Raw genomic sequence first — 26,812 nt, 5'->3', positions numbered from 1 at the left:
TTTGACTGTGTTAAAAAAGGACAGCAAACTGGGCATCGGCTGAGGAAGCAGCTTCTGCAGAAATCAAAGCCTTACTTTGCTCACCACATTCATTTTGCAACGAATGGGGGCAAAAGGCTGGACATGGAGAAAAGCGGGGGGGGGGCACGGACACCTAGTTGCCTTGGGTTGAATCTGCATAAAGTCTGACCTGTGTCTTCTCCAATTCTCCTCCCCCCTCTTTTGAAGGGTTCCTCATTTAAATGGGACACAGTTATTTTGTTTGTATCCTGCCTTTATTATTTTTACAAGTAAAGTAGCATGCAGATCCAACACGCCTTCCTCCTCCTCTTTTCCCCCACAACAACAACCCTGTGAGGTAGGTTGGGCTGAGAGAGAAGGACTGGAGCTTAACCTTTCATGGTTAAGGTAGGACTACAACTCACCACCTCCTGGTGATTGGCCCAAAGTCACCCAGCCTGCTTTCATAGCTAAGGTGGGACTAGAACTCACTGTCTCCTGGTAATTGGCCCAAAGTCATCCAGCTGGCTTTCATGGCTAAGGCAGGACTAGAACTCACCGTCACCTGGTGATTTGCCCAAAGTCACCCAGCTGGCTCTCATGGCTAAAACAGGACTAGAACTCACCATCTCCTGGTGATTGGCCCAAAGTCATCCAGCTGGCTCTCATGGCTAAGACAGGACTAGAACTCACCATCTCCTAGTGATTGGCCCAAGTCACCCAGCTGGCTCTCATGGCTAAGGCAGGACTAGAGCTCACCATCTCCTGGTGATTGGCCCAAGTCACCCAGCTGGCTCTCATGGCTAAGACAGGACTAGAACTCACCGTCTCCTGGTGATTGGCCCAAAGTCATCCAGCTGGCTCTCATGGCTAAGACAGGACTAGAACTCACCGTCTCCTGGTGATTGGCCCAAAGTCATCCAGCTGGCTCTCATGGCTACGACAGGACTAGAACACACCATCTCCTAGTGATTGGCCCAAGGTCACCCAGCTGGCTTTCATGGCTAAAACGGGACTAGAATTCACTGTCTCCCGCTTTTTAGCCAGGTGCCTTAACCACTACTAGACCAAACCGGCTAGACGTGTCTACACAGCATGTGTCTTTATAGTCCCGCTTCTCCTCACTTTTCCTTCCCAAAGCCAACTTCAAAACTTTCAGTGAAAACGTTGCTGTGGTAAGAGTTGCACTTCCTCCCCTTCCCAAGCTTACATTTCACCTGAACATCTGTACCGTTTGCTAGACAACACGGCCTCTCGTGGCTGTGAAAGGATTTGGTAATGTCTCACCTGCCGTTAGGATAAAGATTCATATTTCCTTCAATTATTGATCAAAGCTCTCAACCCTCACCATTTCCCCGCAATCCTGGCCTTCACTCTTTTGAGAGACAAATCAGGCCGGTAGACTCTTGCAACCCACACAGTATTTAGCCGGAGATCTGTCTACGCTGCAAGTAGTCCTCGACTTACGATCACAGTTGAGCCACAACATTTCAGTTGCTAAACGAGACCTTGGTTAAATGAGTTTTGCCTCATTTTGCCTTTCTGGCCACGGTTGTTAAGCAAATCGCTGCAGTGACTGTTAGTAACACGGTTGTTCAGTAAATCTGGTTTCCCCGTTGACTTTGCTTGTCAGAAGATCACAAAAAGGGGATCGTGTGACCCCGGGACGCTGCAACCGTTACAACTGTGAACTGGGTGTCAAGCATCTGAATGTAAATCACGTGACCCTGGGCAATACTGCAATGGCCATAACTGTGAAAAACAGCCATTAGTCATCTTTTTTCCCCAGTGCCGTTGTGACCAAGAATGGTCACAAAATGAACTCTTTGTACTTTCTTCCGTGTATTGCTGAGTTACTCAGTTGCCTGATCCTAGACCTTACTCAGTTGTTGTTTTACAACAGGAAAATGCAGGCTGTCAAGAAACAAATCAAGAGGGACATAGGACAAAGTAAGGGGTTGTCTTGGGCATTTCCCCATTTCCCAGATCAGCATCTTCTCCTTGGAAAGCCACAATCCCCATCCCTGATGTAAATGGACCCATTTCTGACTTCCTGAGTTTGGAAAGGATTAAGGATGACCTGGTACCTTTGCCATAGATATTCTTAGGAGGACCTCACTTCTTTCTGGGCACAGTATGACCCTAGATCAGGGGTAGGCAACCTTGGCTCTTTTATGACCCATGGACTTCAACTCCCAGAATTCCTGAGCCAGCCATGCTGAGGAGAAATGGAGAGGTTTCCATACTGAGCCATGCTGGCTCAGGGATTCTGGGAGTTGAAGTCCACGAGTCATGAAGGGACCATAGTTCCCCCATGCTGGCTGAGGAATTCTGGGAGTTGAAGTCCACAAGTCATGAAGGGGCCAAAGTTTCCCTCATGCTGGCTCAGGAATTCTGGGAGTTGAAGTTCACAAGTCATGAAGGGGCCAAAGTTTCCCTCATGCTGGCTCAGGAATTCTGGGAGTTGAAGTTCACAAGTCATGACGGGGCCATCGTTCCCCGATGCTGGCTCAGGAATTCTGGGAGTTGAAGTCCACGAGTCATAAAAGAGCCAAGGTTGCCTACCCCTGCCCTAAACCAAAGTTTCTCAACCTTGTCAACTTTAAAATGTGTGGACTTCAACTCCCAGAATTCCTCAGCCAGCATGGGGAATTCTGGGAATTGCAATCCACGCATCTGAAAAGTTGCCAGGATTTGAGAAACACTGGTCTAGAGTAAAAAAAAAATGGCAATGGTAAATACTGGAGCGAGGTACGATTTATGCGTTAAGTTGTCCACCAAGTTTGTCTCTGTCTGTCTCTCGCTTGTCTCTTGATCACTGAATTCTACTTTCTCTTCTCTTCCTTTCCAACCCTAATAACAATAACAATAACCATAAAGTTGGAAGGGACCTATCACCAATCTATCACCAGCCGCAACTGTTGGGAAGGAATTTGTTTTGTTTGGGATTGTGGAAAAGGAGAGGTTAGCTCCAGAACTGGCCATATCATTAGGGATGATCACTCTGTACTAGGACGATGTCTACACCTAGTTCCAGAACATAGAATAACAGAGTTGGAAGAGACCTTGGAGGTCTTCTAGTCCAGCCCCCTGCTTGAGCAGGAGACCTTATACATTTCCGCACAAATGGCTGTCCAGTCTCTTCTCAGAAACCTCTAATGATGAAGCACCCACAAGTTGACTTCTTAGCCTCTGCTTGAGCAGCTCTTTCATGCATCAAAAGATCTACGGCCCTCCAGCATAGCTGGCTGATCTGGCCAAGTACTGGACACTTAATGGGTGGCCACAATTCCCAACAGACCCTGGTGCTATGCGGAAAAATGGGAATAGCTGCTTTCTTCGGCTGCCCCTGGTTAATGATCCCATTTCTCCATGGAAACCAACCTCCTGTCTAAAGCCATTCTTTCTCTCACTAGCTCGCTAATTTAACTTATAATCTTTGAAAATTATAAGCCATTGCAATTCCAGGTCTGCCTAATTGCAATCCTTGCAGTCCGACCTATTAACAGCAGCCGTGCTGCACCGTGGAGGAACGGTCTCAATAACCAGGTTTGTGGTTGAGACACACCTTCCATTGTGGTGTGATTAGAAGACTATGTAGCTGAGCTTCGTTGCTTAAGTGGCTTCAGCAGTCCTGGGTGAGAACACTAGAATATCATAAGGTTTCAGCAGACTTGGAAATCTTAGCTGTTCTCATTTATGGTAGTCCTTGACGTGCGATGGACCTGAATTTCCATTGATAAGCAAGGTGGTCAAGTGGCTTTGCTTGTCAGAAGCTGGCTAGGAAGGTCACAAATGGAGAACATGGGACTCTGGGAGGCTACAACCATTGTAAATACATGCTGGTTGATCACGTGACTGTGCTGTGATGGTCACAAATTGGAGGATTGGTTAGAAGTCACTTTTTTAAATGCCATTGTAACTTTGAACAGTCACTACACAAATAAGTCGAGAACTACCTCTACCAAGCTCTGTTAATCTAATGTTAATTTAAATATTTTTAAGGAGGAGTGACTACAAGTTGACGGAACCTGGTCTAAAACATCTGGACCTGAACTGGAACATGCCATTTGTTAAGCTAAGAAAGTGAAGACGTTTCCGGAACAATTCCAGAGAAATGCTTGCATTTTCAGTGGATTATTTTATCGTTCAAAAAAAAAAATGGGGGGGGGGCTTCCTTACCAAAAGTTTGGATTTTATTAGTGAAAATGTCCAGCCCACAGCATCACCATCTTGGTCCCTCTGCTAGGAAGTAACTCAATCAGTAGGGGGAGGGGGAGTTTTTTTTGTTTGCAGGGTTAATGCCCAAGCATAATTGGGATTGGGGAAAAGGGGGCTCCTTCCTTCCTTAATTAGAAATAAGAGGACGATGAAAATCAACATCTGTTTCAGCTGGAGTTTTTGCTCAATGCTGAAATTCTCCTTAATAAGCCGAGATATTCTGGGGCTGCCTCAGTTAGCGGTTGGGTGCGGAAGCCGTACTCGGGGGGGGGGGGGTGTAGACAACTTAATGTGCCTGTAATTATCATGTAATTATTTTGTAATGGGGGATCAGAATTTTTCCATCTCTGGTGTTTCCCCACAAAACTTGAAACAGCCGTCCCCCGTTACACGCAGACACACGGGCGATCCCCGAGCGAAACCAAGGTACGCTCCATTCCAGGTAGTCCAGGTAGTCCTCAAATTAGAACAGTTCATTTAGTAACTGTTTGAAGTTACAACCGCACTGAAAAAAAGTGGCCTATGACCGTTTTTCACACTTACGACCGTTGCAGCCATCCCCCGTGGTCACGGGATTAAAATGAAAATGCTTGGCAACTGGTTCATATTTATGACGGTTGCGGCGTCCTGGGGACAACTGATCCCCTTTTGCGATTTCATTTCATTTCATTTATTATATTTGTATACCGCCCTTCTCCCGAAGGACTCAGGGCGGTGAACAGGGCACATATAAATAGAGAATACAAAAATTAAAAAGGATTAAATAATAGACTAGATACAAACAATAACAGTATAAAAAACCCCATTAAAAAACCTAACATCCCCCCATCAGGCCAGGCCAGCTTGTTCAAATAAATGGGTCTTCAGACCGCGCCGGAAGGAGCGAAGGTCCGGTGCCGTCCGGAGCTCAACCGGCAGTTGGTTCCATAAAGCCGGGGCACCCACAGAGAAGGCCCTCCCCCTGGGGGCCACCAGCCGGCATTCTCTGACCGGAGGCACCCTGAGGAGGCCCTCTCTGTGGGAACGCACAGGGCGGAGGGAAGTTGACGCCGGCAGCAGGTGGTCCCTGAGGTACTCCGGACCCATGCCATGTAGGGACTTAAAGACCGTTATTTTATTTATTTATTTTAATTCCATTACCAGAACCTTGAATCTCACTCAATGACTTTGCCAAGCAAAGTCAGTGGGGCATCCAGATCCACTTTGCATCTGCGGTGATTCACTTAACAGCGGCGGTAAGAAAGGTCGTAAAATGAGGCAAAACCCGCTTAACGACTGTCTCCCTTTGCGACAGAAATTTTGGGCTCGGTTGTGGTCGTAAGTCGAGGACTACCTGTGGGGCGCTTTTCTTTCTCCTACCCACCCTTTTTCTCATCCCTTCTCATTTCTCGCTGCTGTGCAAATATTTTGAAACGCTTTTCGTGGCAAGTCGCTTCAAGTTAAACAGAATGATTTAATCTGACGCTGTTGAATATTTATCAGTGTCCTTGTTGGTAAAATTACTTTCCAACACAAGTGTCAGGTGAGTTGCAATTATCATCAAAGAGAGCATGCACAAATAATGGAAGGTTTTGTCTAGGAAAAAAAACAACAACCCAGGAATGACTGTTTTGTAAAGGCAACGTTTTAGGGAAATTGAGGCCGCTACTCCGCATTAAAACGGCCTTTTAGTCTCTGTCGTTTAATTTTGAAGAAAGAGGACAAACAACATTTGACAAACCTAATTTCCTTGAAATTCCAGATGGGGGTAATCATAGAAGCATAGGCCTGGAAGGGACCTTGGAGGTCTTCTAGTCCGAGCCCCTTGCCAGGCCAGGAGACTTTATACCATCCCAGACAAATGTGTTGTGATTCAGGGTCAGCCTGTGGGTTCGGCAGTTGGGTCAGATGAATCAGAGGAGGAGGGGGGTGTTGAAGACCTTGCTGAGGGGGTTGAAGATCTTGCTGATGAGAGCCCTCAGGCAGGCCCCTCCCACTTGGTCACCATGGAGACCCAGCTGTGTGAGCCTGTCAGTGTGGATGAAGATGACCCACAGCTGGCCCTGTTCAAGGACGCCCGACGCAGGAGGCAGTCAAGTAGGAGTAAACGGCTGTGGGGCTTCTCGGAAGGAGGCAGAGAGAGGCCACGCCCTGAACTCTTTATAAAGGACTTGTGTGGGGAGGGCTGGTTTGCTGAAAGCAACCGCTCAGATAGTGTTTCAAAGCTCCTGTATCTTGGTTCGTGTCTTGTTTGTTTTTGTAATAAATTTGGCAGACGTCATTCCAGCCTCTTGCCGTTTATAAAAGGGTTGCCTTTTCTGCAGGGCCGGTAGCAGGCTGGTACAGAACAAAATGGCTGTCTATTCTCTTCCTGAAAACCTCCAGTGATGGAGCACCCCCAATTTCTGAAGGCAAGCTGTCCCACTCCGTAATTGTTCTCACTGTCAGGAAATTCCTCCTTCATTCCAAGTTGACTCGGATGAGCTTCCACCCATTGCTTCTAATATTTTACCTTGGGATCTTCTTTTATTAAGTTCAGTTTACCTTGGTGAACTTATTTCATTCGCTGTCTTAGATGTATCTCCCCACCCCCCCTTTCAGTGACAAGGCTTCTGTCGTGATTCCCAACACGCAGTCAAACGCAACCATCCTCAAAGCAGCTCAAACACAGTTTACTTTCATACTTTGGAAGTGAGATGGCTGTTGTGTATTCTCTAGGATGGGAATTGTGTTCTGCAGCTGCCACACAATCTTAAGAAAAAAGAGTCTTTGATTTAACGTTTCAAATCCTGAGCGGCAGGATTTGCAGGGATGCTGGTGGGGCCCCACCACGAATATTGGTCTTTCTACATAGTTCAGTACTTGATTTCAGAAAGAGGAAGTAAGTGGAGACATTGAAATGTGACTTTCCCCCTCTGATATGGGAGCTTCCCTTCTCATCTCATAAGAGGGGTTTTTATTTGGATAGATGAACTGCTTAATGCATGCCTGAAGTGGATGTCCTTCCTACGAATTGGTTTAATTTTTGTACAAGCATAGATATTAGTAAAACACTTCAATAGAAAAGTATTTATGCAGCTCTTGTTTGAACTGTGGGGTCCTTGGTGCTCTCTGAGCCCGGTGGCTTTCTTGCAGACATTTCATGAGCCAACTAGGGAACATCATCAGTTCTAGTAGGGCAGTTCTAGTAGGGCAGAGGAGAAGAAGGGTGCTTGCTGCTTTTTAAGCTTGATGGTTTTCCTGCAGACATTTCGTTACTCAATTAGGGAACATCATCAGTGCTAGAAGGGGTGTGTGTGGAGAGGAGGAGGGTGCTTTGTGTTCTCTGAGCTTGGTGGATTTCCTGCAGACATTTCACTACCCATCTAGGTAACATCATCAGGGTAGTGCAGTGAAACCCTTCAAAGAAACCACAAAGCTCAGAGAGCACCAAGGACTCCACAATCAAAAATGTTGCTGAAAAAGAAGAGAGGTACCAGGAGTGGCTGGGTCAGAAACTAGGATACTAGGATACAGAGCTTTAACTTTGCATTTTCTCCATCATTCCTGGGTCAGCCGCCCAATCTTGCTCCTCTGGGGCTCCAATACAAAAGCAAGCCAGCTTCTATTGCTTTGAGAATGGCCCGAACACATCCTCAGAAAGATCCATTTTCCGAAGACAGTCGACGTGAATAGGAAATTTCTGTTTGCGCATATTCATATGACAACATCTAGATTAAGGAGGCATGGCCTAAAAGACTCATTAATGCTTGGAGTTTATTATCAGGTGTTCTCTAATGTGTTTTGATGAGCTTTAATGATGCTGCCAGTTATGTTTCTTTCTAAACCTTCCCTTCTTGCCTCTTTCTTCTGGTTTAGTGTAGTCATTATTTCACCCAGCTGCTAGGCTCCATCCATAAGGTAAAGGTAAAGGTGCCCCCGCACATGCATGCTAGTCATTTCTGACTCTAGGGGCCGGTGCTCATCTCCGTTTCAAAGCCGAAGAGCCAGCGCTTGTCCGAGGACGTCTCCGTGGTCATGTGGCCGGCATGACTAGACGCCAAAGGCGCACGGAACGCTGTTACCTTCCCACCGTGGCGGTCCCTATTTTTCTACTTACATTTTTACGTGCTTTCGAACTGCTAGGTTGGCAGAAGCTGGGACGCGTAACAGGCGCTCACTCTGTTACGCGGCACTTGGGATTCGACCCGCCAAACTGCTGACCTTTTTATCCTTGTCATTCCCTTTGCCTGCTTTGGTTTCTGAGAGATGTTTTGAGGTTTTCGTTGGGTTGGTGGTTTTACACAGGCTGACCCAAATTCACATTTTTAGGATTGACAAGCAGGAACATGGTGGTTCCAGAGGGTTTCTCAATTCTTGGATTCTTACAATGTGCTTTGTGGTTCCAGGACAAAGTTTCAGGATGAAAAGCCTTTCGCTTTTTAAGGCTGTGAGACTCCGAGGGCATTTTAGTTCCCAAATCTTCTTTTGCTGCCCTTTTTAGGGTAGTCTTTAATTCCCCCCCTTTTTTTTTCTATAAGGGCAGGACGAAAAGCAATGGGTGCAAGCTGCTTAGAGAGAGATTCAACCTGGAATTAAGGAGGGATTTCCTGACAGTGAGAATGATACATCGAGGGAACAGCTTGCCTTCATAAGTTGTGGGTGCTCCATCGATGGAGGTTTTTAAGGAAAGATTGGACAGCCATTTGTCCTGGACAGAATAAGGTTACCTGCCGTGGCAAGAGGTTGGACTAGAAGACCTCCAAGGTCCTTTCCAACTCTATGATTTTAGGATTCTAATTAATTGACCACTGAGCTTGATAAAAGAAGATCCCAAATCCAAGACGTTTGGGATTACATTTTAGTGGACGGTTTAATTTCACTGCCTCAGAAGGAGAGTATTAATCTATTTGATCATTTGCAATACTGCACCATTCTCTGGAGATATATGGCCCAGGGCATTTGTCACTATTTTCCCTGATAACACACAAATAAACAAACCAACAACCCTGCTGTTAAAGATGTGCCAAGCCTGTGTGTATGTGTGTATGTGTGTGTAACTAATATTATAGTGTGAACATTTGTGTTTATTACTTTTTTAGTTATTGTGCTGGAAGTGATATGGGACAGGCCAGTGAGTGTGCAGACATAACGTGAGTTATGAATAAGATGTTACCTGCCCATTCCAGGGTATTATATAGCTTTATGCAGCTTTGGGATGGATAGAAATATAATAATGAATTAAATTGGTACTTTATATCCAAAGAGAGCCAGTTTGGTCTACTGATGAAGGCACCAGGCTAGAAACTGTGAGACTGTGAGTTCTAGTTCAGAGCCAGTTGGGTGACTTTGGGCCAATCACCAGGAGACGGTGAATTCCAGTTCCACCTTAGGTATGAAAGGCAATTGAGTGACTTTGGACCAATCACCAGGAGGCTGGGAGTTCTAGTCCTGTCTTAGGCACGAAGCTAAGGGTGACCTTGGGCCAGTCACACTGTCTCAGCCCCAGGAAGAAGGCAATGACGAATCACTTCTAAAATGTTGCCACGTAAACTGTAGGGACTAGTCCAGGCAGTTTCTAGGAGTCAACCCTGAGCACTGCAGAGTCTACTGGGAGTTGTAGTCCTGACATTTCTGGAAGGCCTCCAAGTGGGGCAGGCTAATGTAGAAGACGACACTTAAAATAATAAAAAAACCTGAGCACCCAGGTGGGTCTGTGATGGATGACAGAAAATATGTGAGATGCTTTGGAGCCGGCAGCTGTTTTTGAAAAAACTCCCTTAGCGCTTATTTTTTTAAAGAAAAAAAACACTGTAAATATTTCAGATTATCAGTCAAAAGAATAACGGTATTCCTTGCGACATGCCTAAGTACAATGCTGGGATGGCAGCCGCCCCATTTCCCCCACAATACGAGTTCAACCTTGACGGGGATTTCAAAGGATTGCTATTAAGTGAGGGCCTTTGTTTTGCGATAAGCTGACATTGTCCTCAATATTTCTCTGGTGTGATTTTCCTTTACTTTGCTGTGACTCGGGAGAATTAAACCATTAAGGACTGATTACAGCAGCTAATTGTAATTTGCTCCAAGGGGAAGGATGGTGGAGGAGGCTGTGATGTGTAGCGGTGGGTAGAGAAGACATCTTGGCTCAAAAGAAGAAGGTACCACCTCCGTTATCATCCTCACGGTCATCTCCGGCTCTCCTCCTCATTTTATTTTCCCAGGATTCAACCAAACTCTTAACTCTCCCGCAGCTTAATCCCACAATGTTGTGTCCTGAAATCTAGAATGGTAGAAAAACCATTTCTTGCCTTCAGTGGGATGTCCTTTCAGGACCCTGAAGAGCGCTGTTGTATCCATCCCCTCTTCACCAAGCTAAACCTTTCAAGGGCTTTGAGCTGCTTTGATAGACGGTCGTGTCCACTTCTCAGATCATCTGTGTTCCTCTTTTCTGGACCATTTTTTCTCTCCATTCTTCTTCTTATAATGCCTACCGCTGGACACGATAGCTAAGGTAGGGTTTGACTAATGTAGAATAGGGTGAGACCATCACTTACATGGATAAATGTCTATGGAGATTCTCAGTCCTCCAGGTCATGGTTATCCCAAAGGTGCTTTTTCATGAGGCAACTGAACTTTCTTTTTTCTCTTTGAAGACATTTTCCTTCCCATCGAAGAAGCTTCTTCAGCTCTGACTGGATGGTGGGGAGTGGGAGGATTTATATTCCTTGCAGACAGCTGGTCATTTGCATTCTTTTAGAGAGTTGTTGAGGCCACTTGGAGGTTTGTCTGTGTCAAAGAGATACAACATCATCTATCTCCCGTCTACAACACAGTCCTTTCAGCAGTTCCAGGAAGGCTCCACATCCATTTTTACTACTCAGGTGACCCTGAGGACACAGGTAAACCTCCAAATGGCCTCAACGACTCTCTAAAAGAATGCAAATGACCAGCTGTCTGCAAGGAATATAAATCCTCCCATTCCCCACCATCCAGTCAGAGCTGAAGAAGCTTCTTGAATAAGAAGCGAAACATCTTCAAAGAGAAAAAGTTTGAAGACCCCTGGTGTAAGACCATAAGTGGGGACTTTGAAACCACATAAAGGTAATCTTTGACTTACAACAGTTCATTTAATGACTGCTCAAACTGTTACAAAGCACTGGGAAAAGTGACTTATGACCTTTTTTTACACTTATGACCGTTGCAGCATCCCCATGGTCAAGTGATCAAAATTCAGACACTGGGCAACTGACTGGTGTTTATGACAGTTGCAGTGTCCCGGTGGGGTCACATGACCCCCTTTTGCAACTTTCTGACCAGCAAAGTCAATGGGGAAGCCGGATTCACTTAAGAACTGTGTTACTAACTTAACATCTGCAGTGATTCATTTAACAACTGTGGCAAGTTCGCCCAGCCATGCGCTGAAAATGCGTGTTGTAGGTTGTTTTTAATTTTCTGCTTTGATCCCCTTAGGAAGAATGTTGAAGTGAAACGCCTGTAAAGAAAATTATGCTTTTAAGTTGCTTTTTTGCAGCTTTTTAATTTTTTTTTATCACCAAGGTGTACTTTCACCAAATGTAATCAGGCAATGCACTTACACAGAGAGGAGGAGTGAGGAAGTTTTGTGAGTCCTTTTGTGCAGATTTTTTTTTATCCCCTCCCATTTTCAGCACAAAAGCTTTTGGAGCTCTCATTTCAGTTCCCCCCCCTTTCCAACCTACCTTTTTAATGTATTTTTATAAGGCGGGATTTCAACGGGCACCTTTTATACTCTTTATTATAATTGTGGAGGAGATGCTTCAAATGGAAGCTGCTTGCTAGCCAGATGGCTTAAGTGTAGTTTCCCAGGAACAGACCACTAAGCACATCCTTTGCAATCATCTTGAAGTGCAGAAATGCTTATGAAAATGTGACTTCCCACCTCTATCCAGAGAGCTTAGCCATGATTGGGCTAATCCATTAGATGCACTATAAATGAGAGCCAATTAACTTGTAGAAGATACACAATTACATTGCTGGAGCATCATTTTGAGAAGAAAGCATACATTGTGGAAAGCAATGTCTCCTATGGTAAAATAGTGGGACTATTGTCCCCATTCTGACTTTCTCCCCCCCCCTACACACACAGACAGACAGACAGACAGACAGACAGACACACACACACACTTTCTAGCTCTTTGGGATGTGTTAGAAAAGTGCAGTAACAACCTTGATCCATGATCAGCATCAATAAAGGAGAACATCTGTAGCTCAGAGTGGAAATGAGGGGTCCTTGGTGCTCTCTGAGCTGGCTTGTTTTCTTGCAGATGTTTCATTACCCAGACTAGGTAACATCATCTGTACTAGTAAGGAATGGGATTTATTCTCAGTTTATACTCGAGTGGTGCTGTTTAGAGGGTCTGTCTTTAGAAGAAGCCAGACAGGCCAATCAAAAAACCCTCTTAAGATCACCCCAGGTCAAGCCACTAGAATATAAACCGACAGCAAACCACACTCCTTACTAGCACTGATGGTGTTACCTAGTTTGGGTAAGGAAATGTCTGCAACAAACCCACCAAGCTCACAGAGGACCAAGGAGCCCTCATGATCAACATCAGCTAATGAGAAGAAGCGCCAAAAAGCCAGAAATCGTGAACAACATTCAAGTATTTCCCAAGTATGTGTGTTTAATCACTGAGTTTATAACGTGTAAAAGACATCAGCCTCCACATCTGCCGATCCTAAGTCCTTGGGAAGGACTGGCTAGGTGGATAAAGATGCCCAATCCACTCTGAACATCTGGCTGAGAGCGTGGTGAACCCTATGAATAAAATTCTAGGAATCCCACCATCGAAATGACTTGCTTCTGTCGTCCATGAGTATCTGTTTAGGCAATTAACGTTGTCTCCTGATTTATTATCTTGTTACCTTGCTATGACTGACAGATTTTTGAGGAGGACTCGAAAGCTCCTGTCTTACTTCCAAGCCAGGAAAGAGCTATGAATAAGCTGGATTCAGCTGGGAATTGTGACACCGATTTCAGCTGTATTATAACAAGGATATAACATCATCTCAAGAAAGATTGCACTTGTCACTGGCGCTCCATCTTTGAAAAGAGAAGAGAGGGGCAAACAAATGGCTTGTCAGAGAACTCTTGCCATTTATTATTGGTTCACTCCATCACAGAAGCTAGAGATCTCTTCAAAGAAAGGAAGTTTTCTCTTTGGCAAAGTTGTCTCTTTGTTGTGCAATGTGCAGTCAGATTGCGCTAGCTGGGTCATGACTGTTAAACATGAAAGGCCCCCTAAATCATGCACCTTGTATGAAGCTGGTTCAGGTTTTTAAGAAGAAAATGAATCTTAAGTCAGCGTCAGAGATTTTGAGTTTGCTTTTTCTTTCCGGATAGTTTCTCATTAAAAGTGAGACAGTTCTCCTGGGGAAAAAAAAGAGTACTTATCCTTTCTAAGTCTGGACTTCTCCTGAAGGTTCCTTTTTTATATATTTCTGGAACACAACATCCCTTCCTTCCTCACCCTTTTTTATTACCTGTTTTTATATTCGGGGTTGATAAGAAAGAAACTGGGGTTCCACCCACGTAAAGTTATCCTCTCCAGGGTTATCAGTCCAAAAGAGGTGATCTTTTGATTCTTACTAGATTTCATATATGCAAAATGGGTTGTGTAGCCACAGTTGCATTTTTTTAAAAGACTGGAAATTAGGAATGCAAGAACTTACTTTATTGTAGCACCTATGGACCACCTAGCACAATATTTCAAAGGCCACCAGCATTTTGATGTCCATCAGCACTAACAACCCTACAGGCATCTTTTTTTTAACCCAAGCTTCTGGCCTACTTTTATTTATAATTATTCCTCCTCCTCCTCCTCCTCCTCCTCCTCCTCCTCCTCCTCCTCCTCCTCCTCCTCCTCCTCCTCCTCCTGGCATATTGTGAAACAAACTACCATCTTCCATCTTCATTTTCTTTCCACAGTTATCTGTGAGCCTCAGGCAGATTCCATCAGCAATAAAAAGCCTATGGAAATAGGAAACAAAAATGGAGGATATCCGCAATCCAGGGCTTTGTTTGAAAGTGTGTCCATCTCTTTGGTGAAAAAAAGACAAAAGGATGGAGATTCCTAGAGGGGTTGATTGCCTCCTGGAGTATATCCTGGGGCTAGTAAGTGTCACCTTGCTCAATTGCCTGATCTTAGCCCTTTCTCAGTTGTTATTTTACAACAGGAAAATGCAGGTTTTCTTGAGAAAGCATTTAAGAGGGACTTAGAACAAAGGTGTTTTGTGAGTGGTCTGTTTCCCACAATAACAGAGTTGGAAGGGATCTTGGAAGTCTTCTAGGCCAACCCCCGACTCAAACAGGAGGCCCTGTACCATTCCAGAGAAATGGTTGTCCAATCTCTTCTTAAAGCCTCCAGTGATGAAGCGTCCACAACTTCTGGAAGTAAGTCATTGCTTACTTGATTAATTGTTCCCAGTGTCAGGAAAATTCTCCTTAATTCTAGGTTGGTTCTCTCCTTGATGAGTTTCCATCCGTTGCTTCTTGTTCTGCTTTGGAGAATAGGCTGACTCCCTCTTCTTTGGGGCAGCCCCAGACCAGCCTCCTTCCATGGGAGAGCCACAACCCCCATCTTTGATGTAAATGAACCTATTTCTAAGTTCAGAAAAAATAAGGACGTGTAATCCTTAGCAGAGGTATTCCTATGAGGTTCTAACTTCTTTCTGGGATCAACATGCCCAGAGCAGCACTTTTCAAACTTTGCAAGGTAAGATGTGTGGACTTCAACTCCCAGAATTTTCATAAATACGACAGGTCTCTGACTTTGGTTAATTTTTGGGAAATCGGCTAAAGTTAACTAGGTGTTGCCTTTCTTCTCTCTCTCTCTCTCTCTCTCTCTCTCTCTCTCTCTCTCTCTCTCTCTCTCTCTCTCTCTCTCTCTCTCTCTCTCTCTCTCTCTCCCCTTCTTCCTCAACCCTCTCTCCTCTTTCTGTCTCCCCTTTCCAGTTCCTGTCCACCTGTCTTTTTCTCTAACACACATTCACACATATGGTAGACAGTGAGGAAGATGGCCTTCATGGAGACAGAAAAGGGGCTAAAGCAGGGGTCTTCAAACTTGGTCCTTTTATGACTTGTGGACTTCAACTCCCAGAATTCCTCAGCCAGTGTGTAGGGGGGTCTTCAAACTTGGCCCTTTTATAACTTGTGGACTTCAACTCCCAGAATTCCTCAGGCAGCGTGTAGAGGGTCTTCAAACTTGGCCCTTTTATAACTTGTGGAGTTCAACTCCCAGAATACCTCAGCCAGCATTTAGGGGATCTTCAAACTTGGTCCTTTTATGACTTGTGGACTTCAACTCCCAGAATTCCTCAGCCAGCGTGTAGAGGGTCTTCAAACTTGGCCCTTTTATAACTTGTGGACTTCAACTCCCAGAATACCTCAGCCAGCATTTAGGGGATCTTCAAACGTGGCCCTTTTATGACTTGTGGACTTCAACTCCTAGAATTCCTCAGCCAGCGTGTAGGGGGGGGTCTTCAAACTTGGCCCTTTTATGTCTTGTAGACTTCAATTCCCAGCATTCCTCAGTCAGCAGTGAAGAGTTGAAGTCCAAAAGTCATAAAAGAGCCAAGTTTGAAGACCCCTGGGCTAAAGCAATGTTTTAAGTCCAGAATGGCCCAGTAACATTCAGAAGTAGCTTGACCATACACCTCCCTAATTCAACTGAAGTATAAGGAGGAGTTGGAGAAGGCCAGCACAATCAAATTTGAAAAGATTCAGTTATTATAGCCAAACTCAATACAAGTAGTTTTGGTCTTCCCATAGGGTTAATTTCTTAGTCTGGTCTAACTAGTAGGGATGACATATGTACAGAATGTTGTTGTTTTTTTTTTAAAAAAAGGTAGTTTCTTCATGATAATCCAGACCAGCGCATCATTTTCCCTGCTATGCTGATAAGGTTAGCAACTAGGCTTCTGTTCATTGTGCCAAAGCACACCAGAGACCTGTGTGCGCAACCCACTGATACATGCCTACATATATATGTACGCATGTACGTATGTATAAGCATACACCAATAATTCTAAAAAATTCCATAGGAATTGGCTGAGCTATTATTGATTCACAGAGCATGGCAAAACATCACTGCATGAATTAGCAAACAGCTGTTTCTAATTTGAGTTTAGAACTGTACACAGAGGAACTTGTTTTAGTGTTCACTCCTTTCATTTATAATGAATTTTAATCACCGCTACAGGTGAGAAAAATGTAGAAACAAGCTTGTATCTTGTGGAAGAAACAAAGGAGAGACAGATGCTAACAGATTTACAGTCTGTGATAAAAGGAAATGTTTTGGTACACTTTACATGTAATTAGGGTGCAGCTGTTTGCAGTCCCAAACCGTGAATATACCGTCTCTTTTAGTCCGGAGGGAGTAGAGCAAAAACAGTGATCCAATCCTGAAAACATGGAGTTTATTCCTGAATCTCATATAAAACTTTTTCTGCTCCGCCCCTCTCCACAGCTTTACGGCCAAGGATAGTGCAGCTTGCTAAATGAAATGGATGGGGAGGGGGCAGCAAAGGGGTCTAATTCTATCCAGAGTCTGATTTAAAGTATTTATCTCTTGACCCAAGGGTTTCAAAGTTTAATCAGTGAGTCGGCTCCTTGATTGACAGAGCAGTTCAATGCATGGATGCAAGCCAGCTAAGAGTTCAAGGGGGTTTGCCCCAAGGAAATATATACATATATATAAGATTGCAAATCTAGTTGATATGTAATGATTGGGCTGCTTTTTATGTATATTTTGGGAAAGGATTTCCTGATTTGAACAGTCCTTTTTTCCCCTAAGCTGCCTAGACAAGATTTTGCATTGGCAGATGGGGAGCCTTTATCTTTAGAAGGAGGCGGAGCCCAAAATTCCTGTTGCTAAGCGATGCTGAGTGGCTGAGTGAACTTTGCCCCATTTTACGACCTTCCTGGCCACACTTGTTAAGTGAATCATGACAGTTGTTAAGTTGGTAACATGGTTGTGAAGTGAATCTGGCTTCCCCATTGACTTTGCTGGTCAGAAGGCTGCAAAAGGGGATCACATGAACCCGGCGGGACACCGCGACCATCATAAATACAAACTAGTGGCCACACGAAGCACAACTCACCAGCTCAGGTCTGGAGCTGGCAGCTGAGACCAGCCCATCCACTCAGAACACACCCCCACCCAATCAGAACACACCCACCATTCAAAACACACTCCCACCCAATCAGAACACACTTGGTCCCCCACCCAATCAGAGCACACCTCCACAGAACACACCCCCTCTGGCAGTTTAAAAAAAAGGAACAAACAGCCACATGCTTCTCCCAGAAGAAGGAAGCTAAAGCCTGATGATGACGGATGGGATTCCGTCGAAACGTTGCGCCTACACCTTTAGTTCTACGCGGGGAAAAACCCGAATAACCAAAGATCCACATACAAACACCCGCAAAAACCTCAGAAAACAAATATATATAGGTTTTCGCGGGTGTTTGTATGTAGATCTTTGGTCATTCAGGTTTTTTTTTTGCCCCGATACCTCCAATTCTACGTGGGAAAAAACTCGAATGACCAAAGATCAACATATATATATATATATATATATATATATATATATATATATATATATATATATGTGTGTGTGTGTGTGTGTGTGTGTGTGTGTGTGTGTGTGTGTGTGTTTGTGTGTGCGTGTGTGTGTATATAATAATAATAATAATAATAATAATAATAATAATAATAATAATAATAATAATAATAAGTTGGAAGGGACCTTGGAGGTCATCTAGTCCAACCCCTTGCTAAGGCAGGAAACCTTATACCATTTCAGACAAATGGCTGTCCAGTCTCTTCTTAAAAACTTCCAGTGTTGGAGCATTCACTGCTTCTGGAGGCAGGCTGTTCCACTGGTTAGTTGTTCTAACTGTATATGTATATGTATATATTTGTGGAACTGAGGCCCAGTCTAAAAGATAAATGAGGTCTGGGTATGATTTATATGACAGTTTGAAGAACATTCTTGTTTCAAGAGGAAGCAATGTGTTTATTTGGGCGCATCCTGTTTGCAATTAGCTTTTCCATGCTTGAGATGAATGCAGGTAGCCTTGTAAAATGCACTGAACATTAAGCTGCTAAATGACTGCGCTGTTTAGTGATTGATTATCGGCTGCTGTTGTGGACATACCGTGACCTGCACATCTTTCTTTCAGTCAGGCTTCTTTCCACCAACTGCTTAACATCTTTCTCCTCCTAATTAAAACTTCTGTTGGATTTTTCTTCCTTCCTGCTAACCCCCTTTCCCAAATTTGCTTGGATAAATTTGCTAGGCTGCATTAACAGAGGGACAGAATCAAGATCACGCGAAGTCTTCATACCACTTGACAAATGCCTTGGTAAGGCCACGCTTGGAATCCTACAAGTCTCCTTGTAACTTTGAACCATCTCCAAAGAGATGCTTGACCTACTAGCTGTGTGTCAAAGGGCAGATCCTCTTAACCTTTTGATCCTATTGGGCAGGAATTGCCAAGGCCATTTGGAAAGGAAGAAAATGCAGGGAGAGCAACCTGTCACTTTCCCCCCCCCCCTCTCTCTCTCTCTCTCTCTCAATCAATCAATCAATCAATCAATCAAAAGAAAAAGCTTGCCTCCTGGAGTTGGGGCTGACTCCATCTCTGGAAGCTTGCAAGAAAAGACTGGACAAGATTTGCCCAGAATGGAATAAGGTCTTCAGCTACGTCAGAGGGTTGGACTAGAAGACCTCCAAGCTCTCTTCCAACCCTAGAATTCTATTCTATGATTCTGCTTTAAAACCCTCCAACCCCTTCCACTCCCCCTCTCCCCTATATCAGCAGCTTGAATTTCCCCGGAGGAGCCCAGTTGGCTTGAGGTGGGAATAAGCCTGTGCAGTGGTTTGCTGGTCCTTCTTCGCTGAATTTAATCGAGGGAGCACGCAGGCAGCCAGCTGAATCTTTCCAGCCAGAAGAGCCTATTAATTCAAGTCCTTCGGGTAGGTGGGTGGAGAGGGAGGCCTCCCGTGACAGTAGCTGACAGAGGCTGTCCAGGGCAAGGTTTGGAAACTTGCTCATTATGGCCGCTGTCATTGATTTACAATTGGCAGGGTTCGGCTTAATTTCTCATCCGTGCAAGTCATGATCAGGAGGCACAAGCCGCACCATTGGGTGTGGGGGGTGGTGAGTCTTAGGCCCCGTAAAACAAAATGGAGAGATTTTTTTTTTCCTCCTCATGCGGTTCCTTCCCTGGCAGGAGGGGGACGTAGGGAGCTTGCAAGGAGAGTCCTCTGGCAGGCGTTTCTGTCTTACCTGGGGCGCATCCGGGTTTGGTTGGTGCTGCTCTGGGGTGAATCAGATCAGCCCAGATCAGTTCACAGTAAGACGCTGAGGGGGGGAAAAGAGAGAGAGAGAGAGAGAGAGAGAGAGAGAGAGAGAGAGAGAGAGAGAGAGAGAGAGAGAGAGAGAGAGAGAGAGAGAGAGAGAGAGAGAGAGAGAGAGAGAGAGAAGGCGAAGCATTCTAATGTGCGCTGTAATGTTATGCTCAAAATTAGCAGAGTTGGGGTGGGGTGGGAGAAATAGCTAATTGCTGGAGGGCAGGTTCAAACTTTGCTATTTCAAAGTGGAAGAAAAAATCTCTGCCTGACACAAAGAATGAATTATTGTGTGTATCTCCATCTCTATCCTATCTTCCACCTTTATCTATCATCTTATCTTCCTATTTCTATCTTCTATTTTCTCTCTCATCTCTGTCTCATGCATTCATCTATCATCTATCTATCTATCTATCTATCTATCTATCTATCTATCTATCTATCTCTATCTATCTATCGATCGATCTATCTATCTATCTATCTATCTATCTATCTATCTATCTATCTATCCATCCATCCATCCATCCATCCACCCACCCATCCATCACCTCTCTAGCTCTATCTTCTGTCTTCTCTCTCTCATATCTATCTATCAATCATCTGCCTGCCCCTCTCTCTCTCTCTCTCTCTCTCTCTCTCTCTCTCTCTCTCTCCATCCATGTCTCTGTCTCTGTCTTCTATCTCTACTTATATGTTATCTAGCTGTCTTATCACTCTGTCTCTGCCTGTGTTTCCTATCTCTATCTATCACTTATCTATCTTTATCTCTCTGTCATCATTTTTATCATCTCTATCTCTATCCCACTTCTCTATCTGTGTGTCTCGTACATAATTCCACCCAATTGATTAACAACGTAAAAAAAGACCCAGTGAGCCCGGCCAGTCATTCTCTTGTACCCAGTGAAATATTTCAGGACAGAATAAAGAAAATAAAAAGAGATCCCAACCCCTCATGGGGAGGACCTTGTCCCTGTAATACAGATTTATGGCAAAAGTTGTTTTGACACTGCTGAGATGATGATGGCTTATCACTCACGCCGAGAAGAGCTTCACTGTCACAGCGCAGTCCAAAGCATGCAGGCTTGAATGGCGGTTGTACAGCATTCGGCTGGACTTCCTCCTAGGAAAATGCACATTTGATTTCAGCTGTAAATACAAAGGAGGCCAATGGGGAATTACAGTGGTGGAGGATGCTGGAGGGCAGGTGATTGGGGAAGAAAGTCACCTGGCTATATCTTTCTTGGTGTGACTTTTATAGAGTGGCTCTGCAACTCCGGAGAAGGCTGTCTTCTGTCTTCCCACTGTTCCAGCCTCACGCAGGCAAGGAGCATGGTTGGGAGAGCAGCTGAAGGACGGAAAGGTGTAAAACATTTGACTCAGCCTTCCATCCTTCCAAGGTCGATAAAATGAGGACCCAGATTGTTGGCGGTAAGAGGCTGACTCTGTAAACCACTTAGAGAGGGCTGTAAAGCACTATGAGGTGGTATATAAGTCTAAGTCAGGGGTAGGGCACTTTGGCTCTTTTATGACTTGTGGACTTCCAATACCCAGAATTCCTGAACCAGCCATGCTGACTGAGGAATTCTGGGAGTTGAAGTCCACAAGTCATAAAAGAGCCAAGGTGCCCTACCCCTGATTTAAGTGCTACTGCTACATGTGGATTCTCAGAGCAGAGGCAACCAAGAAGAGCTGAGCAAGGATCCGTATCATTCTTGTGCATTTGTCTGAACAGTGCAGACATGAGAAAGAGTGAAGCAATTGCCCTGATTGATGTTTGGATTGGGGAAGAAAGATGCACCTATGTAGAGTCAGCCGTCCTTTATGGTTGATCGATTCCACTTGAACCCTCTTTTTCTTTCCTTTGCAAGGGAAAAGATCTGCACAAACCCCAGCCTGCCTAAATCAAGTCAGCATCCCAATTCGGGTACTTGTTCCACAATATGGCAACATTCCCCACCTCCTCCTCCCTCCCCCCCCCAAAAAAAACAGATTCCCAGGCGCCACGCTATAGAAATGCTTGCCATCTCCGGCTACTGCTGGAGTGGCTGCCATCTGACTGCAGAGTTGGCAGACACACAGGGCGCGAGGTTGGCACTGCAGCCCGACTGCCTCCCGGCACAGAGATGGAGCACCTTTAAAGTTAGAACGCAGCGGCTGAGAAGTTGCCTCTTCCTGCTTCCGAAATAAAATCAAAATCCCCAGACTCTCATTGGTGGCTGGAAAGCCACTGAACCCGTTGAGCTTTGACCCATCATTTCTGGATTGCTTTAGTGCCAGGGTGCAGTTTGGAGGGGGAAAAAAATCTATCTTGCTTAGGTGGCACCTCCGTTAAGTGGTTCTCCGTGGGTCTGGGTCTGTGTGGGTGAGGGAGAGAATCTGGCTGCATTCTTTCATTGTTAGCTTTCCATGTTTCGGACCGAGCTGCTGGTTCCAACCAGTATGATCTGAAATCCGTTCCGACTTATATCTGCGGGGGGGGGGGGGAAAGGTTTGCATTCCAGCGCTTAATGCTGCAGCCGGAGCTGCTCTTCGAAATGTTTGTGTCACTTTGAGCCTGGCTGCCTTCTCTTTTCCTGACTGGCTGTTTATTGCTTGGCAATCGAGTAGACAGGTGTTAAACCTGCTTGGGGCAACTGGGAGGGGCAAGGGGGAAAGAGAAACGGCTCTGCATTAATAGTGATCTCCTGCAACTGCAAACAGAAACTGTTTTTCTCTTGTGTTTTCTTTTTTCCCAGAGAGATAGTTCTGTGCAAGTGGGGGGGAGAATTTCCTTTCTTCTACTCAAATATCCCTTTCGGCTTTTGTGCCGTTGTTTCTTTGGGGTTTTGTTTTTCTTCAGCAGTGGATTTTCTTTTTCCTTCCTTCCCCCCCCACACTCTCTTTTCTTCCACCCCCCCCTCCCCACCGCCGGTGGTAGCAGAAGGGCCATAGTGTTGTGGAACGGCTGGCTTTGTCCCTGTTTTCACAGATGCACTGGGAATTGTTTTTAATCTCCTTTCTGCTTTCCCATTACAGATGGCGAAGACGACCCACAACTCTCTTGGGTAGCTTCATCTCCCTCCAGCAAAGACGTTGCATCACCCACTCAGATGATAGGAGATGGGTGTGATCTCGGCATCGGAGAGGAGGAAGGGGGAACCGGCCTGCCGTATCCCTGCCAGTTTTGCGATAAGTCCTTCATTCGCCTGAGCTACCTTAAAAGGCACGAGCAGATTCACAGCGACAAGCTACCGTTCAAATGCACCTACTGCAGCCGACTTTTCAAGCACAAGAGGAGCAGAGACCGGCACATTAAGCTGCACACGGGGGACAAGAAGTACCACTGCCACGAATGCGAGGCGGCCTTCTCCCGCAGCGACCACCTCAAGATCCACTTGAAGACTCACAGCTCAAGCAAGCCCTTCAAGTGCACGGTCTGCAAACGGGGCTTCTCCTCCACCAGCTCCCTGCAAAGCCACATGCAAGCGCACAAGAAGAACAAGGAGCACCTGGCCAAGAGCGAGAAGGAGGCCAAGAAGGACGACTTCATGTGTGACTACTGCGAGGAGACCTTCAGCCAGACCGAAGAGCTGGAGAAGCACGTCATGAGCCGCCATCCACAGTTGTCTGAAAAGGCTGACTTGCAGTGCATCCATTGCCCGGAGGTCTTTGCCGATGAAAATTCTCTCCTCTCCCACATCCACCAAGCTCATGCCAACAAAAAACATAAGTGTCCCATGTGCCCTGAGCAGTTCTCTTCCGTGGAAGAAGTTTATTGCCACTTAGATAGCCATCGACAGCCTGATTCCAGCAACCACAGCATCAGCCCAGACCCCGTCTTGGGCAGCGTGGCCTCCATGAGTAGCGCCACACCAGATTCCAGTGCATCGGTGGAACGGGGCTCCACACCTGACTCGACCCTGAAACCCTTGAGGGGGCAGAAGAAAATGAGATCGTTGGAAAGGGAAGAGGGCCAGACTTGGTCAAAAGTAGCCTACAGCTGCCCTTATTGCACCAAACGCGACTTCAACAGTCTTGCTGTTTTGGAGATCCATCTGAAGACCATCCATACAGATAAACCTCAGCAAAACCACACGTGCCAGATTTGCCTTGAATCCATGCCTACCTTATACAACCTGAACGAACACGTGCGGAAAGTGCATAAAAACCATGCCTATCCGATGATGCAGTTCAGCAACATCTCTGCTTTCCACTGTAACTATTGCCCAGAGATGTTTGCTGATATCAACAGTCTGCAGGAACACATCCGTATTACCCATTGTGGGCCGGGAGCCACAGCACAAGATGGTAACAACGCCTTCTTTTGCAACCAGTGTTCCATGGGCTTTCTCACCGAAGCTTCTTTGACTGAGCACATCCAGCAAACTCACTGCAACATTGGGAACTCCAAGTTGGATTCTCCTGTGGTTCAACCCTCTCAGTCTTTTATGGAAGTTTATTCCTGTCCGTATTGCACGAACTCTCCCATTTTTGGCTCCATCCTCAAGCTAACAAAACATATTAAAGAAAACCACAAGAACATTCCACTGGCACACAATAAAAAGTCCAAAGGTGAGCAGAGCCCAGTGTCTTCGGATGTTGAAGTTTCTTCCCCCAAAAGACAACGGCTTTCCGCTAGTGTCCATTCTGTTTCCAATGGTGAATACCCATGTAATCAATGTGAGCTGAAGTTCTCCAACTTTGAAAGTTTCCAGACCCATTTGAAGTTGCACTTAGAGTTGCTGTTAAGGAAGCAGTCATGTCCTCAGTGCAAAGAAGACTTTGATTCCCAGGACTCTCTTCTGCAGCATCTCACTGTCCATTACATGACGACCTCAACACATTATGTCTGCGAGAGCTGTGACAAGCAATTTTCGTCGGTGGATGATCTGCAGAAGCATCTCCTGGACATGCATACGTTTGTCTTATACCATTGCACCCTGTGTCAAGAAGTTTTCGACTCCAAAGTATCCATCCAAGTGCATTTGGCAGTCAAGCACAGCAATGAGAAGAAAATGTACCGCTGCACAGCATGTAACTGGGATTTTCGGAAGGAAGTGGACCTCCAGATCCACGTGAAGCATAGCCATTTGGGGAACCCCGCCAAGTCACACAAGTGCATCTTCTGTGGGGAGACCTTCAGCACAGAGGTGGAGCTGCAGTGCCACATCACGACCCACAGCAAAAAATACAACTGCAAATTCTGCAGTAAGGCGTTCCATGCCATTATTCTCCTCGAAAAACATTTGCGGGAGAAGCATTGTGTCTTTGATGCAGGGGCTGAGAATGGCACAGCCAATGGCATGACACCAGCCAGCAAGAAGGCCGAGTCGACAGATATCCAGAACATGTTGATCAAAAACCCAGATACATCCAATAGCCACGAAGCTAGCGAGGATGACATTGATGCTTCCGAACCTATGTACGGCTGTGATATTTGCGGAGCTGCGTATACAATGGAAGTCCTTCTGCAGAACCATCGTTTGCGGGATCATAACATCCGACCTGGGGAGGACGATTGTTCCAGGAAGAAAGCAGAGTTCATCAAAGGGAGTCACAAGTGTAATATCTGCTCAAGGACCTTTTTCTCAGAGAATGGCCTCCGGGAGCACATGCAGACCCATCGGGGTCCAGCAAAGCATTATATGTGCCCTATTTGTGGGGAGCGCTTCCCATCGCTCCTGACCTTAACAGAACATAAAGTAACTCACAGCAAGAGCTTGGACACGGGCACATGTCGGATCTGCAAAATGCCCCTGCAAAGTGAAGAGGAGTTTATTGAGCACTGCCAGATGCATCCTGATCTTAGGAATTCCCTAACCGGGTTTCGCTGCGTTGTCTGCATGCAGACAGTCACCTCGACTCTGGAGCTGAAAATCCACGGAACGTTCCATATGCAAAAATTGGTGGGGAGCTCAGCCACGTCCTCGCCCAACGGCCAGGCTTTGCAGAAATTCTACAAGTGTGCCCTGTGCTTGAAAGACTTTAGAAACAAGCAAGACCTGGTGAAACTGGATGTTAATGGTTTACCATACGGTCTGTGTGCTGCTTGCATGGCTCGGAGCACCAATGGACAGTCCTTGGGCCTGACTGTACCAGACATTAGCGAAAGACCTTGTGGTAGTCTGAGATGTCCAGAGTGTAGTGTCAAATTTGAAAGTGCTGAAGAGCTAGAGAGCCATCTCCAGCTGGATCATCGAGACCTGACGCCTGAAACCAGTGGCCAAAAGAAGGGTACACAGACGTCCCCCATTCCCAGAGTAAGTATTGCCGTAGATTTTCATGAATATCACTACAAATGCTTGGTACAAATCTGTATTCTGTTCAACACTTTACGTGTTTGAAATGTATAGAGGTGATTGTCAGTTAACGGTGGCTTATTCAGGGACTGTTCAAATGCACAGTTGGGCTGCATAAGTGGTGTTTGCAATTGGCCCTTGAACTTCCTGCAGTTGCAACACTGCTGCAGTCATGTGATCACAGTTTGGGTGCTCAGCAATTGGCCCAGAACTTTGATCAGCCGAACATCCTGCAATCACCTGACACTCAGTTGCAGCTTTCCCTACCAGCTTTTCATGAGCAAAGTCAATGGGGATGCTTGCAGGAGGTTGGAAGTCGTGATCACTGAGGTTCTTGCTTAATGACCTACGATGATGCGCTTAACAACAGTAGCTGGGGGGGCTTCTGGAACTGCTGTCACTAGGTGATATGGTCGTGTGACATTGCACTTTGCAACCACATTGCATAGTGATGGAAATTCTGGTCCTGGTCATTAAGCAAGGACTACCTCTAGAATAGAATTCTTTATTGGCCAAGTGTGGTTGGACACACAAGGAATTGGTTTCCGGCGCATAAGCTCTCAGTGTACATACAAGTAATAGTGGTAATCATGATCATATACAACATGAAAATACATTCATCATAAATCATGAAATACGACTTAAGATGCCAACAGGTGAGGAGAAACTTGCATTCTATTTTAGAACTGAAAATGTCTTTGTGTCTATCTGCCTCTTCCAAAGCCTAGAGTTGGTACATAAAATTCTGTATATATGAGAGTTCTGTGTGAAGGCTGAAACCGGATAAAATTTTGGATTGACGTATGTCTTTTATACAGACCTTATTCTCAAACACCTGAGTATGGATGCCTAATTGCAAAAATGAAGCAGCATAGGTTTCAGTTTTCACTTTTTTCTTTTAAGCTTTTAAACTTTTAACTTTTCTTAATGTTAAATCTGGGTGGTGGTAATGCTCT

At 45.4% G+C, this 26,812-nt stretch overlaps 1 protein-coding gene across 2 annotated transcripts in view; it reads left to right on the top strand.

The window, feature by feature from the left end:
• Positions 1–26,812, top strand: part of ZNF423 (zinc finger protein 423) — a 223,763-nt gene that overhangs the window by 83,654 nt on the left and 113,297 nt on the right. For both annotated transcript variants that reach the window (XM_083370194.1, XM_083370195.1), the window contains one exon: positions 22,594–25,817. In XM_083370194.1, the coding sequence (XP_083226320.1) occupies positions 22,594–25,817 (3,224 nt within the window). The remainder of the gene's footprint in view (positions 1–22,593; positions 25,818–26,812) is intronic.

The sequence above is a fragment of the Vipera ursinii genome, assembly GCF_947247035.1.
Source record: "Vipera ursinii genome assembly, chromosome: 10".
Lineage (NCBI taxonomy): Eukaryota > Metazoa > Chordata > Lepidosauria > Squamata > Viperidae > Vipera > Vipera ursinii.
This window is presented reverse-complemented; position numbering and strand designations above follow the sequence as displayed.